Source organism: Hibiscus syriacus, unplaced genomic scaffold (assembly GCF_006381635.1).
Source record: "Hibiscus syriacus cultivar Baekdansim isolate YM2019G1 unplaced genomic scaffold, ASM638163v2 tig00112614_pilon, whole genome shotgun sequence".
NCBI classification, from domain to species: Eukaryota; Viridiplantae; Streptophyta; class Magnoliopsida; order Malvales; family Malvaceae; genus Hibiscus; species Hibiscus syriacus.
Genome location: NW_024063369.1, coordinates 638465 through 664967, shown reverse-complemented (window position 1 = coordinate 664967; position 26503 = coordinate 638465). Strand labels below are relative to the sequence as shown.

The 26503-nt window shown below is 36.8% G+C and overlaps 4 protein-coding genes, 2 long non-coding RNA genes and 1 pseudogene across 9 annotated transcripts; 2 read left to right on the top strand and 5 right to left on the bottom strand.

Annotated features, from left to right (window-relative positions):
* The first annotated feature begins 415 nt into the window (after positions 1–415).
* LOC120182034 (uncharacterized protein Os08g0359500-like) lies at positions 416–2462 on the top strand. Of its 3 annotated transcripts, none has more exons than XM_039187060.1 (7): positions 416–502; positions 841–1027; positions 1596–1749; positions 1836–1873; positions 1968–1971; positions 2011–2154; positions 2257–2462. In XM_039187060.1, exons 1-7 carry the CDS (start codon positions 498–500, stop codon positions 2358–2360), a joined length of 636 nt encoding a protein of 211 aa, XP_039042991.1. In that variant the 5' UTR covers positions 416–497; the 3' UTR covers positions 2361–2462. The 3 variants fall into 3 exon arrangements, with proteins under 3 accessions (XP_039042991.1, XP_039042993.1, XP_039042990.1); XM_039187062.1 differs by having other exon boundaries at positions 1968–1997; positions 2085–2154; XM_039187059.1 differs by having other exon boundaries at positions 1968–2154.
* A 976-nt stretch (positions 2463–3438) lies between these two features.
* Positions 3439–6362, top strand: LOC120182050 (WD repeat-containing protein GTS1-like). The gene is made up of 8 exons (XM_039187071.1): positions 3439–3647; positions 3760–3967; positions 4071–4166; positions 4383–4457; positions 4698–4808; positions 5355–5446; positions 5647–5731; positions 5874–6362. The coding sequence occupies exons 1-8, from the start codon at positions 3514–3516 to the stop codon at positions 6234–6236; spliced, it is 1164 nt and encodes a 387-aa protein (XP_039043002.1). The 5' UTR covers positions 3439–3513; the 3' UTR covers positions 6237–6362.
* A 137-nt stretch (positions 6363–6499) lies between these two features.
* LOC120182015 lies at positions 6500–7346 on the bottom strand. Its single transcript, XR_005521795.1, has 3 exons — positions 7306–7346; positions 6794–6958; positions 6500–6667 (listed from the first exon to the last, which is right to left on the bottom strand). It is a non-coding gene; the product is annotated as an uncharacterized LOC120182015 (long non-coding RNA).
* A 1987-nt stretch (positions 7347–9333) lies between these two features.
* On the bottom strand, positions 9334–12267 carry LOC120182003 (annotated as a pseudogene).
* A 632-nt stretch (positions 12268–12899) lies between these two features.
* LOC120182094 (thiamine pyrophosphokinase 1-like) lies at positions 12900–15009 on the bottom strand. 2 transcript variants are annotated; one of them, XM_039187110.1, is made up of 6 exons: positions 14727–15009; positions 14525–14621; positions 14088–14160; positions 13794–13895; positions 13399–13648; positions 12900–13261 (listed from the first exon to the last, which is right to left on the bottom strand). In XM_039187110.1, exons 1-6 carry the CDS (start codon positions 14965–14967, stop codon positions 13149–13151), a joined length of 876 nt encoding a protein of 291 aa, XP_039043041.1. In that variant the 5' UTR covers positions 14968–15009; the 3' UTR covers positions 12900–13148. The 2 variants fall into 2 exon arrangements, with proteins under 2 accessions (XP_039043041.1, XP_039043042.1); XM_039187111.1 differs by having other exon boundaries at positions 14525–14626; positions 14727–14870.
* A 2009-nt stretch (positions 15010–17018) lies between these two features.
* Positions 17019–18273, bottom strand: LOC120182044. Its single transcript, XR_005521800.1, has 4 exons — positions 18111–18273; positions 17684–17743; positions 17258–17346; positions 17019–17033 (listed from the first exon to the last, which is right to left on the bottom strand). It is a non-coding gene; the product is annotated as an uncharacterized LOC120182044 (long non-coding RNA).
* Positions 18274–20526: 2253 nt separating this feature from the next.
* LOC120182002 (stress-related protein-like) lies at positions 20527–21578 on the bottom strand. Its single transcript, XM_039187027.1, has 4 exons — positions 21452–21578; positions 21365–21421; positions 21052–21279; positions 20527–20973 (listed from the first exon to the last, which is right to left on the bottom strand). The coding sequence occupies exons 1-4, from the start codon at positions 21464–21466 to the stop codon at positions 20527–20529; spliced, it is 747 nt and encodes a 248-aa protein (XP_039042958.1). The 5' UTR covers positions 21467–21578.
* Positions 21579–26503: the final 4925 nt, after the last annotated feature.

The following is a 26503-nucleotide window of genomic DNA, read 5'->3' as shown; positions in this document are numbered from 1 at the left end:
GGTGGTCAGAATGCAAAGTGACGTAGTGGTCGGCAAAGACAACGGGGAAAAAAGAAGATGATTCAAAACGATGTCGTTTTGGTGTATATTTGAGGTTTTAAAAAATAACGTCGTTTTGATGCTTGTGCCATATCATAATATCATTAAAAAGTTAACGATAGAGTAAGCAAAATGATTCAATATGTAACGTTAGTGAGTAAAATAGAAAAATTGAAAGTATGGTGAGGAAAATAGGAGAGAAAATAAAGTTTAGTTATAAATTGTGTAATTTACCCTAAACATAAATACAACTTCCCACACAATAGCATCAGAAAAATATGTAGGACGGAAAATACTAAAAGGACCATGATTTACCCACGACATAAAAAGAAAAGCAAAGGGCAAATGTGTCCGTTCTGTATGTTTAAAAACTTAATTAGTCGTCTGCTGTATACTTCGGCGTTTTCGTTAGGGTTTTACTTTTCTTCATTTCAACTCTTTCTACCCAGTACTAAATCATGAGGTAAGCTTAACTATCTTCTTTTCGGTATTTTTATTTTTATTTTTATTTTCATATTTCTAATCTTTGTCCCCCGCCGCCCCCGACTGATTTGATTGATATTAACCTTCCTTTACCATTTTGTTCTTTGTCCGTTTCGACACGAGTGTTCTTTTTTTATAAATGTTTTCATTATTGTGTTGTTAGTTAACTATTGGGAAGAATTGTTGTAGTGGATTTTGATTAGGGTTGGTATCTGCGATTGTTTCACTAGCGATTGTTTCGTTTCGGGTGTATTTTAGTTTGGATTTTTCTTTTATTAAATATGGTTGAGTTACTTTGTATATTTTCTTTCTTTATAGTCGTCATCCCGAGGTGAAATGGGCTCAAAGAGCTGATAAGGTTTTCATTACGGTGCAATTATCCGATTCGAAGGATGCAAAGGTCAATCTTGAGCCGGAGGGAGTGTTTAGTTTCTCTGGTACTGCTGGAACTGGCAATACCCATTATGAGTTGAAGTTGGATCTTTACGATAAGGTCGTTGTGGAGGTAAGATATCGGTCTAGCCATTATCGAGAATTGACAGCGTTTAATCCATTTGTTTAGCGTTTTACCCATATCTTGGATGCCGTCGATTATGTTGATCAGTTTATGATAGTACTATGTTGATGATCAGTTGCTTTTTAATTGAATTCCGAATATTTCATGGTTAGCCTTTAGTGTCCTATTTTTAGTACTACATTTAAGTGCATTAGCATTTTTTCTTTTGAGTTATACTAACTTTATGGATTTGCTTGTTAGAAGGGTGACAAAGGTAAAAGAAAATGAATTTTGGTGTGTTTTGAAAGGGAAAATAAGAGGAGTGAAATAACAAAGTAAATTATTTTACATTCCATGTCATACAATCGTTGAACAAAATAATTTTTTTCCTTTTTCTACCAAGCATACTAATGCAAAAAAAAAAAGTGTTTTATCTTTCCAAAATTCTATCAACTCTATCAAGCTAGGTCTAAGTTATTTTTGAAACTGTTGCCTATTAATATGCTCTCAGTGCTTGGGATAAACATTCTTCATTATTTAACATCTTGTAAATTTTTGCATTTGTTCTTGATAAAAGGAAAGCAAGATAAATGTAGGTGTACGGAGCATATTCTGCATCTTAGAGAAAGCTGAGAAAGTGTGGTGGAAAAAATTACTCCGCAGGGATGGCAAGGCCCCCCATTATGTCAAGGTGGACTGGGACAAATGGGTGGATGAAGATGAAGACAAGGGTATGTTTCTTTATTCGGATTGAATTGATGTGGAGGCCAATACAGTTCAAACTGACAATTTATTATTTCCTTCTACTTCTGATCAGGTGCCGGCGATCTTGACTTGGGAGGAATGGACTTCTCGGTATGAAACGGATATATGATATTTTATGTCTATCTCCAGTTCCAGCATTAACTTATGAAGACTTCCTTTCTTACCTAATAATTGTGTTGTTCAGAACTTCGGCGGCATGGGCGGTATGGGCGACATGATGGGTGGCATGGGCGGAATGGGCGGAATGGGTGGCATGGGCGGAATGGGTGGCATGGGCGGAATGGGTGGTATGGGTGACATGATGGGCGGCATGGGTGACATGATGGGCGGCATGGGCGGCATGGGTGAGTTTGAAGACAGTGATGATGAAGGTAAGAATTCTAAAGCTGATTCAACGATGATATTTTGCCTGTGATTAACATCTCTCTTTATGTGTCATGTTTAATATGCTGCTGTTTTCGGGCCAAATGTAGGACAAGAAGAAACAAAGCCAGCTGACAAGGTCGAAGGAGATGCAAAGCCGGATGAGCATGGCGCAGGAACTTCAGAGAAAAAGGAGGCTGAAGCAAGCACATGAAATCAGTTTCGCTGAAAATTGAAATGCTGTTTAGCTATGGGTGTGCGTTATATTATTGTTTTTCGTATCTTGGACAGGAATGAAAGCCTGATGTGTTTTTAAGTGCGCGAGATTGAAAGTTTGGTTAATCCGGGAAGATGTGTGTTTCTGTCCAATGGGTAGACAACTTTAGCTCCTTGACATGGATTTAGGATGCTGTACTTGTACCTTTAAATCATTTAGAAATGAGATAATCTGGAACTTAATTGCCCCCCCCCCCCAAAAATAATTCTCCATGCTCAATCCCACGATCGAACTAAATTCAGAAAATTCCTCTCAAACGATTGAGAGTTATCTTTGGGCTTTCGACTTGCTTTGGACTAATTTTTACGAACTTTTTAGTGTTTTAGGTAAAGCTTGGGTTGAAACAATATTAATGAAAGAGAATTTAGTTGGTTATTCTTTTGATGGCGTCTAAAAATCTTTCAATACTATTAAATTAGTCTAAACTCTTATAAGCAAAAATGTTAATTGTTGGATTTGCATCTTTAATGCATGTTATGACTCGGTTAACTTTCAGACATAATTGTACTTTGGTGGTAGTCTTAATCTCAAAATCGGAGGAGGTACTTAGTAATCTAATTTGATGCATTTGGAAAGGGGGAAACCTTAATTTGAAGATTAAATAAAGGGTGAACTATATATTTAGTCATTTACATATTATTACGGTTTGTTTGGGTCGTTCAATTTTTTAAAAATTATATCTAACGTTTAATTTTGATCTATTACCGTTAAAAAATTAACAAAAATATTAATATGTCACTATAAAATATTATCATATCATCATAGGAAAAAAATCACATCACTACTTATGTTTATTTTCAATGGAAGATGAACATAATAGTATAAAAATATAATGATAAGTACGATTTAAACAAAATGATTAGGTACCAAGACATATCACAATAATAATTGACTATGCAGTTTGCTCCTGGGAGGTGGCACAAATTGATTGGTCACAAGAAACTAGTTAAGCTGAACCTGACCGTTTACGATCGCCCGTGTAAAACCCTGAATCGTTAGCCTCCCCGCCTTGCTTGCCTCTTTGCTCTTTTTGCAATAGCTAAAGCTCAGAGCAACACAACGACGATTTTTTTTTAAAAAAGGCACAGAGATGGAGGTAGATGCCTCGGATATGGAAGTAGAACAACCGGTTCAGAATAGTCAGAGCTCAACCAAGACATTCGGTCTAAAAAATTCGATTCAAACCAATTTCGGCGACGACTACGTTTTCGAAATCGTTCCCAGGTACGCTTCCTCTCCTAAAATCAATTCCGATCATCGAAAAAATGGGAAATTTTGATTTTTTGTGGTGTTAAAGTTGATGGTGATGGGTTATTTTTTGTGGGTTTTGGAAAAGGGATGATTGGGCTTCCATGGCGGTATCATTGTCGACTAATGCAGTGAAACTCTACTCTCCAATGACTGGTCAATATCTTGGGGAGTGTAAAGGACATTCCTCAACTATTAATCATATCTATTTTTCTGGTGCTTCCAAACACAATGTTCTGCACTCCTGCTCCTCTGATGGAACTATCAGAGCCTGGGATACCCGAACTTTTCAACAGGTGAATTCTTAGACCAGCTTTTTCCTGTACAGATTTTGAAAAAGACCCTTCTTTTTTCAATATTTTTGTGCAATTTGTTTGATGATTTTTGTTTTATTTGTAGGTTTCGTGTATAACTGCTGGTTCCTCTCAAGAGGTCTTTAGCTTCTCATTTGGAGGTTCAGATGATAATCTTCTGGCTGCAGGATGCCAATCCCAGGTCGACACATTTTACGTTTTAAAGTAATTGTTTTTCCCACTTTAGATCAGCATCTGTTAGTTTTGACCTAGTGTTGATGTATGACGGGAGATGTTCTCGCAGCATTGTAGTCAATACGCTTATCCTATGCGAAAAGTTGTCAGGCACAACTTTTTTTTTTTGACAGTGTCCCAGTTCTCAAGACTGTTTCTTCTTGCTTGTTTATCTACAACACAGATACTTTTCTGGGATTGGAGGAACAAGAAGCAAGTCGCATGCTTGGAGGAATCTCATGTGGACGATGTTACTCAGGTTAGTCTTGCCTCCTGTTCAGTTTGATCTCTGTTTAGTTTGAGGTCTATGAGTTTATACTGTTTCTTCTACATAATTACATCCGATTTCTTTTTTTTTTTGGCCATGCTTGGCATACGGAAGCTTAATGTAGATTAACAAATTTATATATACTTCAGTCATAAGCTAGTAAATGTTGGGATTTGGCGGTTGAATCACGTGGCTTATTGTTTTCATTGGTATTTCTCCTATTGTTGAAAGGTACACTTTGTGCCTGGCTGTCAAAACAAGCTAGCTTCTGCTTCTGCTGATGGATTGATATGCATATTTGATACCAACGGAGATATCAATGATGATGATCATCTTGAATCTGTAAGTGTAGACTCGTTTTTATGTTAGCTTTTTCAGTATATGCTCTACTGGCTAGATGATATTGCTTCCTAATCCTTTTAGAACTATGAAGGCCGGTTTCTTCTTAGGTCCGTGTTCCAATCATGAAAACTTTTAGCAGTTAGCTAGATGGTAGTTTGGTTACAATGTTACTTATCGGCATATGATTCAAACTTTTTGTTGGAGTTGTTGAAAAGCTGTATGTCAGCACATAATTGGGGGCGGGTGTTATTGCATAGGGACGATTACCGTTGACTCCTCCTGAATTAATCATAGGTTAGCCTTCTATAAATAATTCATATGCGCTTTCCTTGTTTCTGTCTGTTCCTTTTCAAAGTATTGTCCCTTCAGTCTATACACTAAACAAGAAGATGAGCTATTTTAGCTCTAAAAGAGTATCATTCTGATGCTCAATAGTAAAAAATTAACTACTATGTTTGCTTGATGTGATGGTTAATCTAATGCATAGTTTGTTCTTATAAATTACTCCAGATGGGAATATGATTAATTTTTATCCCAACATTTCAGGTTATCAATGTTGGAACTTCAATTGCGAAAATAGGGTTTTTGGGGGACTCTTCTGAGAAGCTCTGGTGTTTGACGAACATTGAGACCTTAAGGTATCTTTATGCTTGAAACTCAAAATACGAGCCTTTGTTTAGGAATCTTCTCTTTTCTCTACCCTTCATTTAGTGGTGATGAATTAGGACCTATGCAGGAAAGGTTTAAGCTCCCACGACTATGCTATAAAATACCGTGAGTAGATATATGTTTTCCCCCAAAACTAGTGTTTAGACGTTTATTTCACAACCCCTTGTAGTGTATGGAATTGGAACGAAGGAACCAATGAAGCGAACTTTGAGGATGCTCGTTCATTGGCATCAGAGAGTTGGACATTGGATCATGTAAGTCCGAAAATAGTTGAATTCATTTACCGGTTTTGTTCTGTTACGAGTCATTTTTGAAGTTCAAATTCAGAGCTTTTTCTAGGGTAAAGCAGCTATGAAACATGGTTGAGCATGCACTAAATTCACAAGATCTTTGCAGGTTGATTATTTTGTTGATTGTCACAGTTCTGGAGGAGAGGATTTATGGGTGATTGGTGGGACTAATGGTGGCTCTTTAGGTTATTTCCCGGTAAATTATAAAGAAGCAGTGATAGGACCCCCGGAAGCAGTTCTCGGGGGTGGTCATATGGGTGTTGTTAGGAGCATATTGCCTATGTCGAACATGCAAAGTGGACCTGCTCAAAATCGAGGCATTTTTGGATGGACGGGTGGCGAGGATGGTCGCTTGTGCTGTTGGATGGGCGATCATGATTCACCGGAGATCAGTCGGTCTTGGATCTCAAGTTCTTTGGTCAAGAAGTCACCACGAATTCGCAAAACCTGTAGGCACCAACCGTACTAAGCATATCAATTCCTTTGTTTCTCATGCTGCGTGTCTAATAGCCTTGTAACTTTACTTTTCCCACAGAAATTTTCCAGATTCAGGAAATGCTGTTAATTTTATGTACTGTAATATGAGAGAGTACTTGAAAATGAAAGCATTCTACATTAGTAGCACGAATTTCGAGTTTTGCAACTAAAATATTTAAGAAAAACAAACTGGTTCCAACAAGTTGACATGAGATTATAGAACTTGAATACAGAAATTTAACAGCAAACCGTTCTGAATTCTGCAATGTTACATAATATTGGTTCTTTGGACACCCATTCTGACAGAAAAAAAAACCAAACGATAGAAACTGATTTCGGTGGATTGGATGCAACCTGCTTCTAAAAATAGCAATGTTGCCCAAGATAAAGCAGCACGTCGTCAACCTTAACCTCGGCCACCACCTCTCACCACAAGGAAAAGCAGCAGACCATTAGTCTGAATATGTCGAAGTGTATAACCAACCATGACAACATTATTCAATGACAAAATACACACTATTGTGCAGTTGTTTGTTATAGCAATTTTACCTCTGCTTCCGCTGGTCTTTCCACCTGAGCCACCCCTGGCTCGTCCTCCTGGACCCTTGGCACCATCTTCAAATCCATACCGAGCTCCTTTTGGTTGCCTTCCAGGACCATCTTCTCTACCTCTACCTCTACCTCTACCACGGCCTAAAACAGGAGGCTTCCTATCTGAGAAGGTCAGTAAAGTCAAACAGCCAAGTTAATTACTCCAGTTTTCATATGCAGAAACCTCTAGTAGTATCAACTATCAACCTCAAGGTTAAAGTTATGATAAGTAGGTGCCCGAACAAAAACCAATACGTTGCAAAAAGGACAGTACATAAACAAAAATTACATCACTTTCAGCAAACAATTAACCAAGCACAATTTAATCTGCGACATATGCTTCAGAGATTGCAGTACATATGCTTGCAATCAACTCGTCAGAGAAACATATTACTTGTAAAATATTTTTATATAAATTGAATACCACAATAATTATCCCTCCCTTTTAATACTTGGGAAGAAAATCATACCTGCACGGCTCTTCGTTTCTTCCTGAACTTTATCAATTACCAGAAATTCAATGGTAAAGCTAATAAGATTAGCAGATTGGAGAAATAAGGTATCTAAAATGGTTGGGAGAACGCACAAGAACCATAATAAAAACCAGGCAACAATTTTTTTTGAGGAACTTAAAATTTGAGAAAGTGCAACATGAAAGTCAATAAGTAAAAAGATCAAAAAATTTGGTTTTCCTTAAGAGATGGCAGATGTTCTTATAAAACACCATTTTTAACACCACATTTTTTAATCACTAAAACAAATTATTACACAGCTAGCTCTAGATTCCTAGAATAGGAACACCCTTTTTAACACCAAAAATTTAAGTCACTAAAGATCCACTATAAACCAAGCATAAATTTAACAGACTGGATGAAATTAAAAATGTTATAAATCTTAAGTTCTTAACATAAGGAAACTAAACAACATATACAAGGAGCAAAAGTTACCTCATCAGGAACTCGAAGATACTTGAACAAGCATGCATGAGTTTTGATTTTTAAATAATTTATGTTTTCTATGTCATGTATGTTAAAAGATGTTGTGATTAACATTTTCTAAAGTTTTAATGATTTTTCATAAATGTCTGTTTCTCATAATGAATTTTAGTCAAAAATTGGTTTTAATGCTTTGTTTTTATAAATTTTATTTTTTGACATTAATTTAAATGTTTATGCATGTGATTTTATTGCCTATGATATCTCTCTAACAATTGATGTCAATATTGAATGCATAACATTTTTGAAATGCTTTATGCATATAAGTTATAATGTCTTATTCATGATACCGCATAAAGTAGTTAGACTTAAATATATTGAATTTCATGTGCTACTAACATGTTTGTTCATCTTATCGAAATTCAATATTTTTTGAAGTGTCTAAGTTTTGAGCTAAAATGTGTTTTCGGAATGCATTTGTTGATGGAGAACTTTTGATTTTTTTAAATGATTTTAATGTTAACATTACTACTTACTTTCCATCGTTATTTTATACCTTAAAAGTTTGAATTATTTTTTATATAACAAAAAGAGATAGAAGTATAGGTTTGAAAAATTCAATTTCAAGGATGAAAAAGGATGAATTTTAATATTTTTCTAAAATATTTATCTTTTCATTAAATGTTTTAATAAGGGGGAGCTTTTGCCAAAAAAATATTTTTCAAAGGTTTTGTTATATCAAAAAGGGGAAGATTGTTGAACTTATGTTTTGATATAACAAATAAGGGCAAAATGTTTGTTGGACTAAATTGAATTTATTCAAAGTTTTCAAAAATAATTTAAGGTCCAACTAAATTTGAAATACATGTGTTCAATGTTTTCTAAACTTTGTCAAAACTTTAAAATGAGTCTTTTAAGTTCAAATTATATTAAAAATATCTTTCAAATACTTTAGAATCATTTTCAAAGTTCTATATTTCTCAAAATTTCAAAAACTATTCTTTTAAATAAGCTTTGACTAGAAGTTTCGAAACTTTTACAAGAGTTTCGAAACTTTCCAAGACAGTAGCCCAAAAAGTTTCGATACTTTCATATAGTTTCGAAACTATCTCAATAGTTTCAAAACTTTCATTAAAGTTTTGATACTTTGGGTCCAACAGTCATATTTTTCTAACGGCTCTTTCGAAGAGTTTCGAAACTTTCCCCATAGTTTCGAAACTTTGTGTGCAGGTAACTTAAATGCACGAATTTAAGTCTTCCAACGGCTCCAAACCTTCCACAACGGCTAGAAACGCCTAGTAACTCGTTCCAACATATAAAAACACTCCAAGAACACTTGAAGAATGAGACTACACCTATCCAAGCTTAGAGATCAAGAGAAAATAATTTTCATTCCTATTTCCTTCATTTTTCTCTTGTACATAAGTGTATAAGCTTAATTGAATATCTTTTGTTTTTATTCTTATGAGCTTAAATCTTTGTAAATACCTAACTTGTGAGGTTTCTTGTTTACATTTCTTATCCTTTGTAAAAGGGGAGTGGTTATAGTTTAGGTTTGAATAACTAGAGAATTGTAAAGGTTACTCTTGAGCCTAGAAAAATAAAGACCAAATTAATGAATTTGTTGAAAGACTTAGTGTGGAGCTAACGTAGTGGATGTAGACTTTGATTGAGAAAGTCGAACCACTATAATTTTGAGTCTAATTCTTATCTTTTATTGCTTTCACGATTTTTAAAGGTCAATTCACCCCTCTTGACAGTTTTCGGTTGATCGTAAGAGCCAACAGAAAGTCTAAGTGATGCAGCAGTATAACACCTATTGACAATAATGAAAATCAAATTACTAAACAAGAACTGGATAACAATTTTGCTACTCGGATTGAATCTTTTCATTGACCTTTTCTTCTTCATGCTGAGGAATCTGTAACTAGTAAGCAATACTCTCGACATCCTCTGCTTCCTCTTTGCCAATAGGTCTTGAAATCTAAACCCAAAGATGGAACATATCTTTTTATCAGATGGAGGTATGGCAGAGAATAAAGACTCTAATGTTGGATCTGTCGATCCTTTTTCAGGTACATCCTCATGTTTCTTGTGGAATAAATCAATTAGTTCTTTTCCCGCAGAAGCCACTGTGTTTTCGTGATTCTGTAATTCATGTAAAGGAATTAGCTGAGATCAAAAGAGAGAACATTAACAACTGTTACACATTAAAGTTGATATTCATGGTCCTGAAGGATCGTACCACCATAACCATGATATCTACCTAGGTTTCAGAGCAATGATAGATGCATTGCACATAATTATGGTACATATCTTTTATAACTATAACTAGATACTCATGTTCGTTTGAGGCATCTGATATATGTTTGACTAGGATATGATGGGTAAAAGGAAGAATCGGGTAATAGTTTAGAAAAAAGGTTTTGAAACTGAAAAGCAATATGCAGGTTTTTCCTAAATACTGGTTGGAGTTACTTTTGTTATCAATATGGAATTTATCCACCTTAGTTTTTCTAGTCTTGTTTCTATACTGGTAAAGCAGGACTGAACGAGTTTCGAATAGATAACAGGACCATGTACCTCTCCAGGTTTTCCACCACTAGGAGTACTAGGATTTCCACTTTCACCCAAGATGCTATTTGCTCTGATAAACTTTCTAGGCTCATTCTCATTCAACTTGGTGTAATCATCAACTTGATCTCTTGGGCTCAAATCACACACGTTTGAATTTCTGTTATTTGATTGATAATGAAGACTTTGATTTCTTAAGACATGCCTTTCAGATAATACAGTACTAGTGCTTTCATGTTTCCTCTCAGAGATGATTGAACACAGCCTGAATGACTGTTACAATCTCTACTTATAAAAATTCCTTTCCCAATTGCAATTGAGGGAGATGAAGAATCCTTGTTGACTATACTGTTCATTTGAGTTGTCAAACCCCCATTATTAGATTCTGTAAAATCATCGATCTTATTAGTTCTGTGAACTTGTAAGATGAAGTCCTTCCTCAATGAATCCTCATGGTGTCTAAGGATTGATCATTCTGAAAAATCCTTGTTAATTGTACCATCCATATGACTTGTTAATTGCCCTGCATTAGCCTCTATAACAACATCAATCTTCTTTGCTCCCTGTTCTCCTAGAGTCAACATGTTCTCATGATCACTAGAAACAAATCCTTCTGAAAACTGCGAACTTTGAGAGTTGATTTTAACAGTTGTAAAAGAGGGGTCCCCTCCACAGAATGTTCCCTCGTGGAAACTTTCAAATTAACTCCAGCTGGAGGTAACTTTTCTAGTGAAGGGCAAAGCTCAGAGGATTCAGCTTCCTTAGTGTTCAAAACACCATTAACTATGTAACCAACATTACTCGAGGAATATATCTCCTGCAAACCCTCTCTCAAAGATCGCAAAATCATGCTTTCATCAGAAAAGAACACTTTTCTTTTTTCAGGAGTTAATATTCACATCACATTCTCTAGTTGGAATGATAAAATTCATTACGGCTATAGGATACTGCTTAGAGTTTGCACCTTTATATAATTCATTCACAAGCTTGCTCACCTTAGGCACATCCACAGGTCTACCATTTACAAAGAAGTATTGTCTGTCTCCCAGATTGCGGCCACAACCCTGTCCAGACTTAGAAACAAAACCTTCAATTTTGCAGCTGTCTGATATACCTATAGATACAGGTTTTAAGCAGCTAAATGTATTCACACCTAAAACTTGTGTGATGTTATCTTTGAGGGAATCACTTCCCTGTGTTTGAAGAAACACAGACTTCACATTTTTTCCACTTGTGTTGCTGCAGACTAACCTGACTCCTTTTGCTGTGAGTGCATATGCCTGAATTGAAAGAACATTAGAATAATATCCTTTAATCCAAAATATTCTAGATTAGTGAATGGATGAGTAATAAATTACTCAATGAATACATATCACACCGCTATGATTGAGTATCCCTAACTGTTAACAGAGAAAGGAGAAGAAGAAGAAGAAGAAGCCAAACGATAGTTGTCACAGTAAGAGACCCAAGAGATCACATTTTTTGACCAACAACATGCTGAGCAATACATAGATCCCAGTCATAGTTTATAGGCATTTTTAGTATCTTCTTGAAAATGTAGCAAATCTTACTATAAAGAGGTTCTCATATGAATTTTCCTTCTAAATCAAGGACAAGGACTCAAAAACAGATTGTTTCAAACCCATTTCACAATCTCCAAAGGCACAACAAATGAAGGCCAATCAAAAGTTGTTTTTACCCACACATCAAAATGTGCCGATATAACAAGTAATGAAGTATAAAGCTTTTGACACCCATGGATGCACTCACATTCAGCAAGGAAACAAGTTTGCCATACTCCTTGCGTATGTTGCGATGAAATTCCTTGTTTCGCACTGGTAGGTTCGAGAACAACTTCTTTACGGTGACTGTAGTACCAATTTGCCGTGCAATTTTCTTCTCAGCTATCAACACACCAGTGAAAGATTAACTCCGTAATCCGTATACAATTATACTCTGTAAAAAGGATTATGTTGCAAATACGAGGTTTTATTGATTTTTATAATTAAGAGTTTAATTGATTTACTTGTAAAAACTTTTAATGATGTTTTTTTAGTAAATTATTAATATTATAATATATATTAATATTATAATACTTTTTTAACCTTTTTTTTAAAAAAGTAAATGAATTCTTTCTTTTTAAAAAATAAATAAACTCTAACCGCAATTAAATATCTCCAATATCATAAATTATCATATCATCGTCATTAACCAATTACCACCATAGTTGATGGTTGTCATCTCTGGAGATCTCAAATTCATCTATGGAAATCTCAAATTCGAATACTAGAGACTACAAAAGTGATGAATTTTTGTTGTCAAATTACTGAGAATCTTTAGAATATATACTACATTATAATTACTTTAGACTAATGAGAAAAATATATACCACCATATCAATAAACTAGCCATTATCAGCAACTTTTATCGACCAAAAGATAATATTGATACACAAATTTTCAGAGTTAAATTGATGATAGTAAAGGACATTATTGATTTTGATCAACTAAGAAAATAAAATTAACCCTTAAATCAAAATAAAAGAAAAAATGTTACTGAAAAATAAATCTTTCTCCAACTCATCTTTAATTTGTAATCATTTTCGGATAACAATTACCACATTTTCAATGTGTTCTCATTATCCAAAATGATCCCACTGACACCGACGACAACGATAATGACAACGATAACAAGAACGATAATAACGACGACAACATTAATGAACCCTTCTACATTGCAAATTGCATACAAAATCAAAAGTGAAATTCGCATCCAATTCATAGAAAGCGTAACAGCCGCTACTACTACTTAAGGCAAATGGTCCACAAAAGATCACAATCAGATTGCACCGTCACCGTTTCTCCTTTAACCATATTCGATGTGCTTACTAGACCCCCAAATTTCATCTCCGTGTTATCTGCAAATCAGAGAATCAGACTCACAACAGCAGCAGCAATGAAATGAGTATGTAAGGATAACGAGGCATGATGAAAGGGATGGCATGAATAGAGCAAGATATTATGTCCGAGTAAAATGTAAATGATATATGCTTACTCAGATCCCACCGAAGCCCTGTTGTTGTACTGCTTTTCGATGGCATCCCGATTGGAATTAGTCCGCAATGCGGACCCTCGACAGAAGCTTGAATGTGTATCTCGTGACGGTGAGTCCTCGGGAGGAGATGAATGAGATTATCGTCGGATAAAAGGACTATTCGGAGGGACGAGAAACGACATATGGCATTTAGGTTTCCTATCTCATGGTCAAATCTTCCACCAATTGCTCCAGCAACAAGAATGCAGAGCTGCCATTAAACCAAGAAAAAGGAGAGAACTATCTAAGCACACTCTACAAGATGAAATGCACAGAATCTTTCAATGATGCTCAAACTCTTCATTGTTCTCTAAAATGCCTCTACATAAACTTCAGCACATTCAAGTTTAACTTACATTAGATTTATCCGAAACCGGAGCAAAATCGAGGATGCATGCTATGCATTTATGTAGATCAGTAGAGTCCTGATCATGAGTTTTATCAACAATCCTTGTCCCCTACAACAACACAGCAAGTGAAAACATCTCAGCACTAACAAATTTATGAACCAGAGAGAGCTAACACCTGAAATGGAATGAACAAGAGCCTGATAACATATGAAAACAACTGGTTCATAATCGGCAGTATGCATATATATATAGTAATATTACCAATCAAATTGTGGAAGGAAAGCAAATCTGCAAACTTACAAGGCGGGTATAAAAGTCGTGTACTTCTTTTCGTATCGAATCCAAATCTCCTTTAATTATATCCGGCTTGTATCTGCAACGAATCGAAGCGCCAGTGGTATTATAGCACTTAGTCTTTGCTTGGTACCAACGATGAAAAATTTGTTAATCAAATGATTAAGATTCATGAACACTTTCTTATTTTGAATTTAACCATTCGATTAACAAATTTCCCATCCCCCTAACTCTAAAAACTATAGAACTTGGAAGAAGCTATGTTCTAACAGTTCTACTGCTACCATTGCTTGGACAAAAACATTCGATCAAATTCAGTAGTTTTAACTAATATAAGAATTTAAATCACATACTAAGCTCTACGGAACAACAACTATAAGAGGAATGGAATAAAACCAACAAAAATCAAAGCCTCGAACAATATACGTAAAAAGAAAAGAGACCTGCGTCGAACATCGGAGGCATCTTCCTGAGGGAAGAGCAGAGGAATTTCATCGTACACACGATTGGCACCACCGTCAGCACAGAGGCGAAGCTGAGCTGCTCTAAACCAAAAAAATAAATAAAAAGGAACGCAACATATCATTCTCCAGATGACACAGAATAAAAATTCAAATAAACAGGGAAAAAAGATGCAGTAAAGACCGTGCTTCCATAGAAGAGGAGTGAATCTGGGGAGGTCGTGGTTAAGAACGATGAGGGCGTAGGTTAGAGAAGGGCGCTGGTTTTCAGGGATCGTGGGGAGAAGAAAAGCCGAAGAATGATGCATAATGTCCATGGTCGTTAACGTGCGCTTCACCGAGAACAGAGAGGAGAAGCGGTGGTAAACGGCGTTTTTAGATCGTATTCGACGCAAGTTTCGAAGGAGATAAGCTCTGCGCCACATTTCCCTGTCAGGGTGTTCGTACGGAGCTGTTCCATATTTGATGGATCATAGCGTTTGGCATTTGTTTATTTTTATTCCATTAAATTCAGGTAAACGTGGCCGAACCCAAAAGGCCAAATAGTTTGCTTTTAACCTAAATAATAGTTTAATTTCTTTAAATAAATTTATGAATGATTACTATATAACCGGTAAAACTCTCGAGATAATGTGTTAGAATTATTTATTTTACGAGATAACGTTCTCCTAAGATTAATTACTGAAGTAGGGCGAATTGCACAGTGTTGGCCGTAGGTCGCCATGCCTTTCGGGCGACCTACGACGTGGCAGCTTCAAGCGTCCCATGCACAACCCAACCCATAGGTTGCCATGCACTCCCAGCAACCTCCTAGGTCGCCATGCACTCCGAGCGACCAAGGAGGTCGCCATGTCTCCTTGCATGGCCATGTGATATTTCTGCACGTTCCGCTCTATGGATGCAACGCATGCATAAGGGAGCAGAGGGTTAAAGCTTGGTCGTCGGGCTGGAATCTCCCACCTATGACATGCAGGGCGTGCAGATGGTTAAAAGCTTGGTCGTCGGGCGTGCATGGCGACCTCCTTGGTCGCCCGGAGTGTATGGCGACCTAGGAGGTCGCTGGGAGTGCATGGCGACCTATGGGTTGGGTTGTGCATGTCCCATGCACACGATCATTCCCTCGTCGGAAGCTGCCACGTCGTAGGTCGCCCGGAAGGCATGGCGACCTACGGTCAACACTGTGCAATTCGCCCTACTTCAGCAATTAATCTTGGGAGAACATTATCTCGTGAAATAAATAATTCCAACACATTATCTCGTAGATTTAGCCATATATAACCCCTCTATTTATTATTTTTTAAATTAAACATTATTTTAAACCAGACCAAGTTGAATAAATTTTATACTCTAAAATTTCAGGTTGAATTGGATGGAAGATATTTATTTTTCGGATCAAGCGGAGAATATATAATATTTCAGGTCGGATCGAGTTCGGGTCGGATTGAGTTCAAATGGAAGATATAAACTTTTCAATCATATTGTATTGACCAAAAACCCGACCAATCAGACCCGTTGTCATCCCAACATCGAACTCAAACAAAGAACACAACTTTGTCTCCCCTCATCCATCTAACAATCATTTTGCAGTGGCAATTATTTCTTGGTTTAAGGATAGGATTAAGATTTTAAGATTTACTTCATAGTTATTTACTATTGCATCAACGTTTTACAAAGATGAATTACTATTGTCATCACCATCACAAATCAATGTATATTTAGTTATTTACTAAATAACTATGAGAAGAGAAAAAATTAAGTATATTAAACAAAGATGTAACATTTAGAATCCAGAGAGTTTCAGACCTAATGTTAATGACAAATATTTGGTCACAAACAATAACATCCTACTTCCATCGATTGTCTACTCTTTTTGATGTCCCGGTCTTCACTTCGTTACACCCACAGCCGCTTGGGGGCGTTAGCCTACTGATTCAGCCGACGAGTACCGATCAAACAATCATCCTATTACCGTTAACTACGAGGGAGAACTTCGCTTTTATTTTCATTTCTGTTGCTGTTACATGAACCTATCTAATAGTCGGGGGATGGTCTTTCCCATCTTGCTCACGAATGTGCCTTCGGCCGGAGACCCTTGGGAATGAAGGTATTTGCTCTTGGAGGCATATATTGCTCAGGGCAATGAAAAATGCTTTAAATAGAGTTTTTCTGCTTGTTAAATATATCGTAACATTTCTAAACAATAGAATTCAAGCGAAAAATTAGGGGGCACCTATATGCAACTATTATAATACAAAGAAAGAAGCCAGAACCTGCAATGGAATTCCCTCTCGAACTTGACCTTACCTTTCATGGTGAGAATGAAGAATCAAAGGAAAAAGGAACAAAAATACACCCCCCACCCCAAAAAAAAAAAACTCTACATGAAGTAGCTTAGAGCTTTTTTCTTTCTTGATCCACCTTCTCCATATAGTTCGTTCCACTGAAGAAGCTCACTCATATTTGTAGACTATGATGGCACACTTGCACAAACCTGCTTTCCAGTTCCAGTCAGCCAAATCAAATGTATGCATGTATGTATGTATGTATGTATGTATGTATGCTTGAAGCACAGTTTTTATAGAACAAGTACTCCATAAAAGATATGTTGCTTTCTCACATGCTGAATAAATCAAGGGGAAATTTCAAACTTCTTTGGCCATGGATAATCTGAAATGAAAGATCTAAAAATATAACAATCAAGACTGAATAAGATACCTGTTCATGAGCATATTTAAAGTCATCCATCAACAGAGAACGAATGCCAACACTGCTAGTCTATCCTCAGCCACTGCCAAAGCTCTCCCCTGAAATTTGCACGATATATCAGTCCATTCTTGTACACATAGTAAACTTCCATGAAAAAAAGGTATGCAGTAGATAACAGAATGCATACATAACCTATGGCAGGTGGGTTAAAATACGCATAAAAAAATCCCCAGATAGTAGCACGATTATATTTTACCATCTTGTGGCCTATGGATAACTGCTAGCTACCATAAAAATACAGCATCAGGATTATGCAATGAGCCCGTAGAGCATCTACATCACATATCCACTAGTTTTTAGCAGCAAAATCAACATGGTCTATATGGAAGTACCTGCAACCTATCCAAGAACATCTAAACTAAAATGTTGACTAACCTTCTTTTCCTTCTCCAGATTCTCTCGTATGGGACAATGTGCAGCAGTCACTCACAGGTTCTGCAAACAGAAATTTTATTAGGGGAACATAAGTAAACGATAAAGCCACTTACCCATTTGGATTGAAATAGAAGTTAGAAGATGACTCGGCTAAAAGGAAGAGGGAAGCCTTGCTAACAACCTTGATAAGTAAAAAATTTGTTTTTAACTGGAAAAAGGAAGTTCAAAATTAGTTTAAGCCAGAATTATAAACACCCATATATGAGAACTCATTAAGAATCAAATGTAGCTAAAAGATATAATAACCAATCTTGTTCAATTTAAAATTAGCATATGATTTGCCGTTGATTAATTTTCCTTCTTTAGTTAACAAACTTCACATTTTCAAACAAGACAGTGCATTAAGTAAAAGGATGAAGATATCAACCTTCATGTCACTTCCAGAATATCCTTCGGTCATATTTGAAATAGCTTCCAAATCAATACTGGGTGACAATTCCTCCTTGGCTAATGTAACTCTTATTTTTTTTCTCTATTTGGAGTATCTGGCAAATTAACCATCAGTCAACCTGCACAAAATATTCAACCAGGAAGTCAATGGTGCTTATCATAAGGTCAGACTACAGCAACTCAAACAAAACACAATAAGAAAGTTACCTTCGTGGGCGCCTCTGAATGACTGCTTCATCAAGATCAAATGGCCGGTTTGTAGCAGCAAGAACCAACACTCGTTCCTTATCCCTCGTACGGAGACCATCCCCATTACCATAAGTTCATTCTTCATCCTACGCATAGCCCCATTTTCACCTCAATTTTCCCGTCGTCCTAACATGCTATCAACCTAAAATAACCACCCAAGTCAATATAACTACATACCTTGCAAGAAACAGGAAGATTAAGGAAATAATAAAGGTCAAGCCAACAAAATATTAGTAGCAGTTAGTCTTCTGAGAAAGCAGAAAATACACAATAAAATTAATGAAAATATGAGGAAATAGCAAACCTCGTCAACAAAAATAACACTAGGTGCAATTTTACTGGCAAGAGAAAAAACGGCTTTAACATAGTTCCCTCCTTCACTAAACCACTGCAAGACATATAAATAGGCCATAAAATCTATTTTCTAACGGAAAGGAATGTGACACTGTTTCTTCACACGTTAAATACCTTCGAAGTAATGCTGGACGTCGATATGTTGATAAAGTATGCACCGGCTTCAGTTGCAACAGCTTTAGCAAGCATTGTTTTCCCAGTACCAGGAGGCCCAAACAGCAGTATTCCTTTGCTTTCCCTCATTCAACGATCTTAAAAGATATAAAATTAAAAAACAAACGAGTTAATCTCAACCTTTAATTTTTTCTTATTCAACGATCTTAAAAAAATAGAAAACTAAAAATTTTACACTAGGTTAAAGTGAATATTAACCTTTAATTTAAATTTAAACTTCAATGAACATTGTAATTTTTAAAAATTTCACAATAAAAAAAATAAAGTATTAAAATATAACATTGTGAAAACCGAAAAAATCATGGGATCTCATTTATGTAACGATCAGTTTATCGCTCATATATTATATAATAAGATGCAATATTAAATATAGTTAAACGTTTAATATTTTTTAATTTATAAGTTGAAAGATACGTGAGTAGTATGGATATTTAATTAAAATTATACGTTTAATAAGGTTTAGTGTGATAGAACTTAATCTAAATATGACTTCTAAAACTATATTTTCATCCATAGATATTGAAAACAAATATTCTTCTTAAAGAAATTAAATCCTTTACCACTTACATTATTAGTTGACCCTATTCCCAAATATAATAAGATAAGAGGAGGTAGGGTAGTAGGCTGCCCCCAACGCTAGGTTGAAAGCAACTTTCATAGAAGATCTCCAATTATGAATTGACAACCATGTGACTCGATCCCACGACCACAAGGTTAAGAGCCTTGTGTTCTACCAACTGAGTTGGACGGGAACGCTTTACCACTTACATTATAATACATATATCATATACATATTTATTCTTAAAGAAATATTCTTCTTTGAGGGCTACTTTTAACTTTGTTTGAACATTTAGGTAATTTGTTTACCCTTAAATTTCATTGAAGTTTGCCTCTTCCCACCACACTTACAGTGCCATGTAGGCATGTAAACAATTGAACAAACACAAATGAGAGTATGTTTATTTTTGTTTGTTTAACTATAATGGAACAAACGAACGAACACAAATAATTAAATGAAAAAAAAATATTATTTTTTTGTGTTCGTTCATTAAGAAATTTAGCTTGTTCATGTTCATTTATATTCGTTTGTTCAAATGATAAACAAACACAAACGAATGAACGTAAACAAACACAAATAAGATCAATTGGTTTTATATTTAAGAAGAGTTTTTTTTCTTCTTTTCATATATTTTTAGGATTTATATTTTATTTAATTGATTTGCATATTTTTTATTTAGGTCTAAAACTAATTGGGTTTTAAAATATTAATGAGTTTAAGGCTAAAATTTATTAAATTTTAATATTTCAAATAATTTCAGAGATTGAGTGGAATATTAACGAACGAACATAAGTGAACACATTATCAAACATTTAAGAACGTAAATAAATCAACAAACTCTTTATTAGTGTCTATTCATTTAATTAAACGAACATAAAATTTTCTTCCTAATGACACGTTTAATAAATAAACCAATAACAAACTTCGCGGAATGATATGCAGATTCGGACTAGTGCCACGAGATCGAAATATTAAACTAAAAACAGAGAAGGCCGACAACGGAGTCCATGACACCAGTTTTCAGGTAAGGAAGCTAACCACCTAATCCCCCAAAACCCTAGCTATTCCATTGCCCGCGAACCGATTCCCCATTACTCGAAGTGGAAACCACGTGTCCCTCTCCGAATACCTTTGCGAATCTATCAGTCGGAATCAACGGTAGATACGAAGCCACCGCGTATCCCTTCTCTCCGGAGAGACGGACCACCTGATTGTACTTCTGCGAACAGTAAGCACCCGCGGGGACGACCACTCTATGCGCCACTCGAGGGAAGAGCGGGAGACGGTTAAACGACCGCCAAGCTGAAACGGCGTACTGTTCAGCCACCGGTTCGTACGTGCCGTACATCTCCTTAGCCGTCGGTTCACATTTGGTGTAAACGTCCCTCGTGATCGTCTTAGCCGCGCCTAGAACACCGACTCGTCGGACCTCCGAAGCCATTGTTCGAGCTAGGCATGAAGCCTGCTTTACGATAGACGGCACGTGACGTTCCAACTCGTCCACCTGCAGATCACGTGTCAAGAATTACGGTTACTTACCAAAACGGACCTAATCGCGGGGCATACTGTTGAATGCACATACCTTGCGATCGAAAAACTCGAGGAGCCTGAACGGTACGTCGTGGAATTTGTCGTAAACGGGGCCGATGAAGGCCTTGACGGTTTTTTCGACGGTGTTTACTCCCGGTTTAAGTGGACCGGAGTTTCCTTTAACGTACTCGTAGATGCTTGATACACAAACGACAGCATAAATTGACGCCACTTGAACGAAATCTAGATACTTGAGCTTCTTCTGTATATTCTCTTCGATCTACATTAGAAGAAAAATAACTTCTTATCAATCAAAAAGAAAAGGAGAAATTCAATTATCAAGAGATGCTTCTTCTAGCGCTCACCGCCTCTGTTTGTTTAGGATCCGAATCGGACGTTGATGATTTGACGGTGGTTTCCGCCTCCTTTGGCTGTTTGAGATCTGTATCCGCCGTTGTTTTCACCATTTTCGAGAATACTACTGAGGAAACAAAGTTTTCTTCGAATATAACGGAAATGACAAACCCGAGCGTTGTAACAACTCCCCTTTTTATAGCAATTCCTCTATCTCGGGCGTTGATTCTTTTATACAAGATCGACGGTAGTGATGCATTACTATTCCATGTGGCACGATATTAGAAGGGTTATGTGATCAGGAGGAGTAAGACTTGACAATTTTGGAGGCTGCATAATTTAGGCCTAGGGCAAATGTGGCGAGCGAGATAACATAGCTTTTCATGGGCATTACTATTGGCATGCATAACGGACATAATAATTTGAGTTAGGGTTCAAATATAAATGAAATAATTAAATAAAATAACATGAATAATCGAATAAAGGGTTCGTTTATTTTCGGTACACGTTTGCTAATCCATTCATTAATTTATGCTCGCAGTTACGATTGTTTATATTAATTCGATTATGTTCAATTTAATCGTCAAATCTATTAATATTTTAAGATTTAGTTAATTTTAAACCAAAATAAAAATATCTAAACCAATAAACTCTAAAAAAATTTGAATTTTTTCCCTTACATATAAACTCAATTAATTCTATTTTCATTCTTTCTTAAATATAAACTTGGTTAATCTTGTTTTTGTTTTTGTTCGTTTACATTCATAAATTTTTATTTGTTTATCATTTCCATCCTCTTCTCTCGCCTGCTTTTGCTCTTCTTGGCGGTGGTAACGCCGGGATCATCCCTGGGGCTGGAACGTTGTCTAAGATTCTGGGAATCCATGGGAGAAAGCAACGGAGATCAATCGGAGCATGTAGTTTTATGATGGAAGATGGGATTCCGGCAGGGGTTTGTTGGATCATAAACTTGATCCATTATGGGAGCCTAAACCCAAACCCAAACTAAATTGATGTCATTACTTACATCATTTAATTAAAGATGTCATTGCTTACATCATTTAATTAATGATGTCATTGCTTACATCAATTTAGTTAGGTGAGAGTTAGATATTTGTTGAATTTGTAATGGTTTAAATTAGTTTATTTGTGTGGTGTAGGATTGTTCTTGAGTAGTATAAATACCCCTTCCCATTTTAGTTTTAAGCATCAAGAAAAATTAAGAGCTTCTAAGTGAGTGAAGAAGCAAAGTCTTATAAGAGTGAGTTGTAGTTCTTGTTTTTGAGTGAGAGTACTCTTGTAATATTTGTTTGAGTTTCAATAAAAGTTATTTGTGTGAGTGTTTTATTTCCAACAAAGTGGCATCAGAGAGAGTTGGAAAGATCGAAGGTCTCGACGAGAGGAATACGACGCCGCCAGAATTTTCTCAATCTGAGTTCTGACGCACCGCCACGCACCGCCGGAAGACTGCTGCCAGAAAATCGAGTTGACTCACCGAGTTGAGCCGATTCAGCCGAGTTGGAGCCCTTGACCGAGTTGTCCAAGTCCCTCCAAAGTTTTTTTTTTCATCGTTCCGGATTCATCCGTGCAATCGATTTTACAAAATCTCATTATATTGAGAGATATGGCAAATGGTATGGCACCATTCCAAGTTCCGACACTCAACAACAACAACTACGACAATTGGAGTATCAAAATGAAGGCACTTATTGGATCACAAGATGTGTGGGATATCATAGAGAAAGGCTATAATGAGCCTGCAGATGATGATGTTTTTGCTACTCTTACACCAGATCAAAAGACAACTTTGAAGGATTCAAGAAAGAGAGACAAGAAGGCTCTCTACCTCATCTATCAAGCATTAGATGATGATCATTTTGAAAAGATTTCAAGTGCAAGCTCTAGCAAGGAAGCGTGGGAGAAGCTGCAAACCTCTTACAAAGGATCCGAGCAAGTGAAGAAGGTTCGTCTCCAAACATTAAGAGGTGAATTCGAATCCTTAAACATGAAAGCATCTGAGTCTATTTCAGATTATTTCTCAAGAGTAGTAGCTGTTTCTAATCAATTAAAAAGAAATGGTGAAAAGTTAGACGATGTGAGGATAATAGAGAAGATACTCCGTTCGTTGGATCCCAAATTTGAGCACATCGTCGTGACGATTGAAGAAACTAAGACTTGGAAGAAATGAAGATCGAACAGCTCCAAGGATCATTGCAAGCATACGAAGAGAAGCATAAAAAGAAGCATGAGTTTACTGAGCAACTCCTCAAGCTGCAACTCAAGGATATGCATGAGAGCCAACGCAATGATAGAAACCAACGTGGCCAAGGCAGAGGTAGAGGCCATGGACGAGGTGGAAGTCGAGGTCGTGGACGAGGCTGGAATTACAACAATAACAATTCCAACAACAACTATGAGAAAGGAGAAAGCTCAACACGAGGCCGTGGAAGAATTAATCCAAACTCAAAGTATGACAAATCTCAAATTCGATGTTATAATTGTCAAAAATTTGGGCATTATGCTTCAGAATGTAGAGCTCCCAACAACAAAATTGAGGAGAAGGCCAATTACGTGGAGGAAAAGACAGATGGCAAAGAAACTCTTCTTCTAGCACGAAAGGAAACTGATGGTGGCCAAGCAAATTCCTGGTATCTTGACAGTGGTGCAAGCAATCACATGTGTGGAAGGAAAGACATGTTTGTGGAGCTAGACGAGTCAGTAAGTGGAAATGTTTCGTTTGGAGATGATTCCACAATAGCAGTGAAAGGGAGAGGTAACATTCTTATCCGTTTGAAAGATGGGAGACATCAATTTATTTCAAATGTCTACTATGTGCCCAATATGAAAAGTAACATTTTAAGTTTAGGGCAACTGGTAGAGAAAGGTTATGATATTCATATGAATAATTATAATCTTTCTATAAAAGATGATAAGAATAACTTCATTGCTAAAGTGCCGATGTCAAAGAATAGAATGTTCTTGATCAACATACAAAATGATGTTGCAAAGTGCCTGAAAGCTTGCTACAAAAATGCATCATGGCTTTGGCATCTTCGATTTGGGCATCTCAATTTTGGAGGTCTAGAGCTATTATCTAAGAAGGAGATGGTGAAAGGACTACCTCACATCAACCATCCTGACCAACTCTGTGAAGGGTGTCTAGTCGGGAAACAATTCAGGAAAAGCTTTCCAAAGGAGTCAGGGACAAGAGCTAAGAAGCCACTTGAGCTCATCCATACCGATGTGTGTGGACCGATCAAGCCAAGTTCTCTCGGTAACAATAACTATTTCTTCTCTTCATTGATGATTTTTCAAGAAAAACCTGGGTATATTTCTTGAAACAGAAGTCAGAAGTTTTGAAGTATTCAAGAAGTTCAAAGCAGCAGTGGAGAGAGAAAGCGGTAGAAAGATCAAAGCCATGAGATCCGATCGAGGTGGAGAATTTACTTCCAGGGAGTTTCAAGAGTTCTGTGAAGCAAATGGAATTCGTCGACCAATGACAGTTCCTAGATCCCCCCAGCAAAATGGTGTGGCAGAAAGAAAGAATAGAACAATCCTCGACATGGCACGAAGCATGCTCAAAGCAAGAAACTACCCAAAGAATTTTGGGCGGAAGCAGTATCGTGTGCAGTCTACTTGTCAAATCGATCTCCAACAAGAAGTGTATGGGGAAAGACACCGCAAGAGGCATGGAGTGGAAGAAAGCCTGGCATTTCCCACTTGAGAACCTTTGGAAGTATAGCCCATGTTCACGTACCAGACGAGAGAAGAACGAAGCTTGATGATAAAAGCGAGAGTTTTATCTTCATCGGCTATGATGCTAATTCGAAGGGCTACAAGTTGTACAATCCAGACAATAAGAAGTTTGTGATTAGTCGAGATGTGGTCTTCAACGAAGAAGGAGAATGGGATTTTAACTCTCATACAGATGACTTCAATTTCTTTCCTCAGTTTGAAGAAGATGAGCAGACAATGAGGGAGCAACTAGATGAATCTCAACAAGAGCTTGCAACTCCACCCACTTCACCAACATCAACCACTCAGGAGACTCATCACCTTCATCATCGTCAAGTGGGAGTCAAAGTGAAAGAGTTGTGCAACGCACAAGAAGCCTTAGAGATCTCTATGAGGTAACTGAACGACAAGATAATCTTACATTATTTTGTCTGTTTGCTGATTGTGAACCAGTGAGCTTTCAAGAAGCGGTACAAGAAAAGAAATGGAGAGATGCGATGGACGAAGAAATCAAGGCCATCGAGAAGAATGACACATGGGAACTTACCTCACTTCCCAAGGGACATAAGGCGATAGGTGTCAAATGGGTGTACAAAACAAAGCAAAACGCCAAAGGAGAGATTGAAAGGCACAAGGCGAGGCTAGTTGCTAAAGGCTATAGTCAAAAGGCTGGAATTGACTATGATGAGGTATTTGCTCCTGTTGCTCGATTGGAGACTATCAGACTAATCATTTCTTTGGCAGCTCAAAACAAGTGGAAGATACAACAGATGGATGTAAAGTCCGCCTTCCTAAATGGAGTTCTTGAAGAGGAACTTTACATTCAGCAACCATCAGGCTATGAAGTCAAAGGGCATGAAGACAAGGTGTTGAAGTTGAAGAAGGCTCTTTATGGGCTAAAACAAGCACCAAGGGCATGGAATAGCCGAATCGACAAGTACTTCCAAGAGAATGGCTTCAACAAATGTCCCTACGAGCATGCTCTATATATCAAGATCAAAGATGAAGATATTTTGATCGTGTGCCTCTACGTGGACGATTTGATCTTCACTGGAAGCAACCCAAGCATGTTTAATGAATTCAAGGATGTGATGATGAAAGAATTCGAGATGACAGACATGGGGCTCATGGCGTACTACCTTGGCATTGAAGTTAAGCAACAAAATGATGGAATTTTCATTTCACAGGAAAGCTATGCAAAGGAGATACTGAAGAAGTTCAAGATGGAGAACTGTAAGCCAATAAGCACACCGGCAGAATACGGGATCAAGATGACCAAACATGAAGAAGGCGAAAGTGTAGATCCAACATTCTTCAAAAGTTTGGTAGGAAGTCTACGCTATCTAACTTGCACGAGACCCGATATTCTTCACGCAGTTGGATTGGTTAGTCGCTACATGGAATCCCCAACAACC

What these genes read in the sequence shown, in the direction of transcription:
- LOC120182034 (XM_039187059.1), top strand. An exon ending in GGATGAAGATGAAGACAAGG is followed by an intron (nt 1,750 to 1,835) that starts GTATGTTTCTTT and finishes ACTTCTGATCAG; the next exon opens with GTGCCGGCGATCTTGACTTG. An exon ending in TGAAGACAGTGATGATGAAG is followed by an intron (nt 2,155 to 2,256) that starts GTAAGAATTCTA and finishes GGCCAAATGTAG; the next exon opens with GACAAGAAGAAACAAAGCCA.
- LOC120182050 (XM_039187071.1), top strand. Translation starts at nt 3,514, where the DNA reads ATGGAGGTAGATGCCTCGGATATGGAAGTAGAACAACCGGTTCAGAAT. An exon ending in GTTTTCGAAATCGTTCCCAG is followed by an intron (nt 3,648 to 3,759) that starts GTACGCTTCCTC and finishes GTTTTGGAAAAG; the next exon opens with GGATGATTGGGCTTCCATGG. An exon ending in ATGTGGACGATGTTACTCAG is followed by an intron (nt 4,458 to 4,697) that starts GTTAGTCTTGCC and finishes TATTGTTGAAAG; the next exon opens with GTACACTTTGTGCCTGGCTG.
- LOC120182094 (XM_039187110.1), bottom strand. Translation starts at nt 14,967, where the DNA reads ATGTGGCGCAGAGCTTATCTCCTTCGAAACTTGCGTCGAATACGATCT. An exon ending in TCCTCTTCTATGGAAGCACG is followed by an intron (nt 14,622 to 14,726) that starts GTCTTTACTGCA and finishes GGTTTAGAGCAG; the next exon opens with CTCAGCTTCGCCTCTGTGCT. An exon ending in CGGTTTCGGATAAATCTAAT is followed by an intron (nt 13,649 to 13,793) that starts GTAAGTTAAACT and finishes GTTTAATGGCAG; the next exon opens with CTCTGCATTCTTGTTGCTGG.
- LOC120182002 (XM_039187027.1), bottom strand. An exon ending in ATCCTAAACAAACAGAGGCG is followed by an intron (nt 21,280 to 21,364) that starts GTGAGCGCTAGA and finishes CTTCTAATGTAG; the next exon opens with ATCGAAGAGAATATACAGAA. An exon ending in TCGAGTTTTTCGATCGCAAG is followed by an intron (nt 20,974 to 21,051) that starts GTATGTGCATTC and finishes CGTGATCTGCAG; the next exon opens with GTGGACGAGTTGGAACGTCA.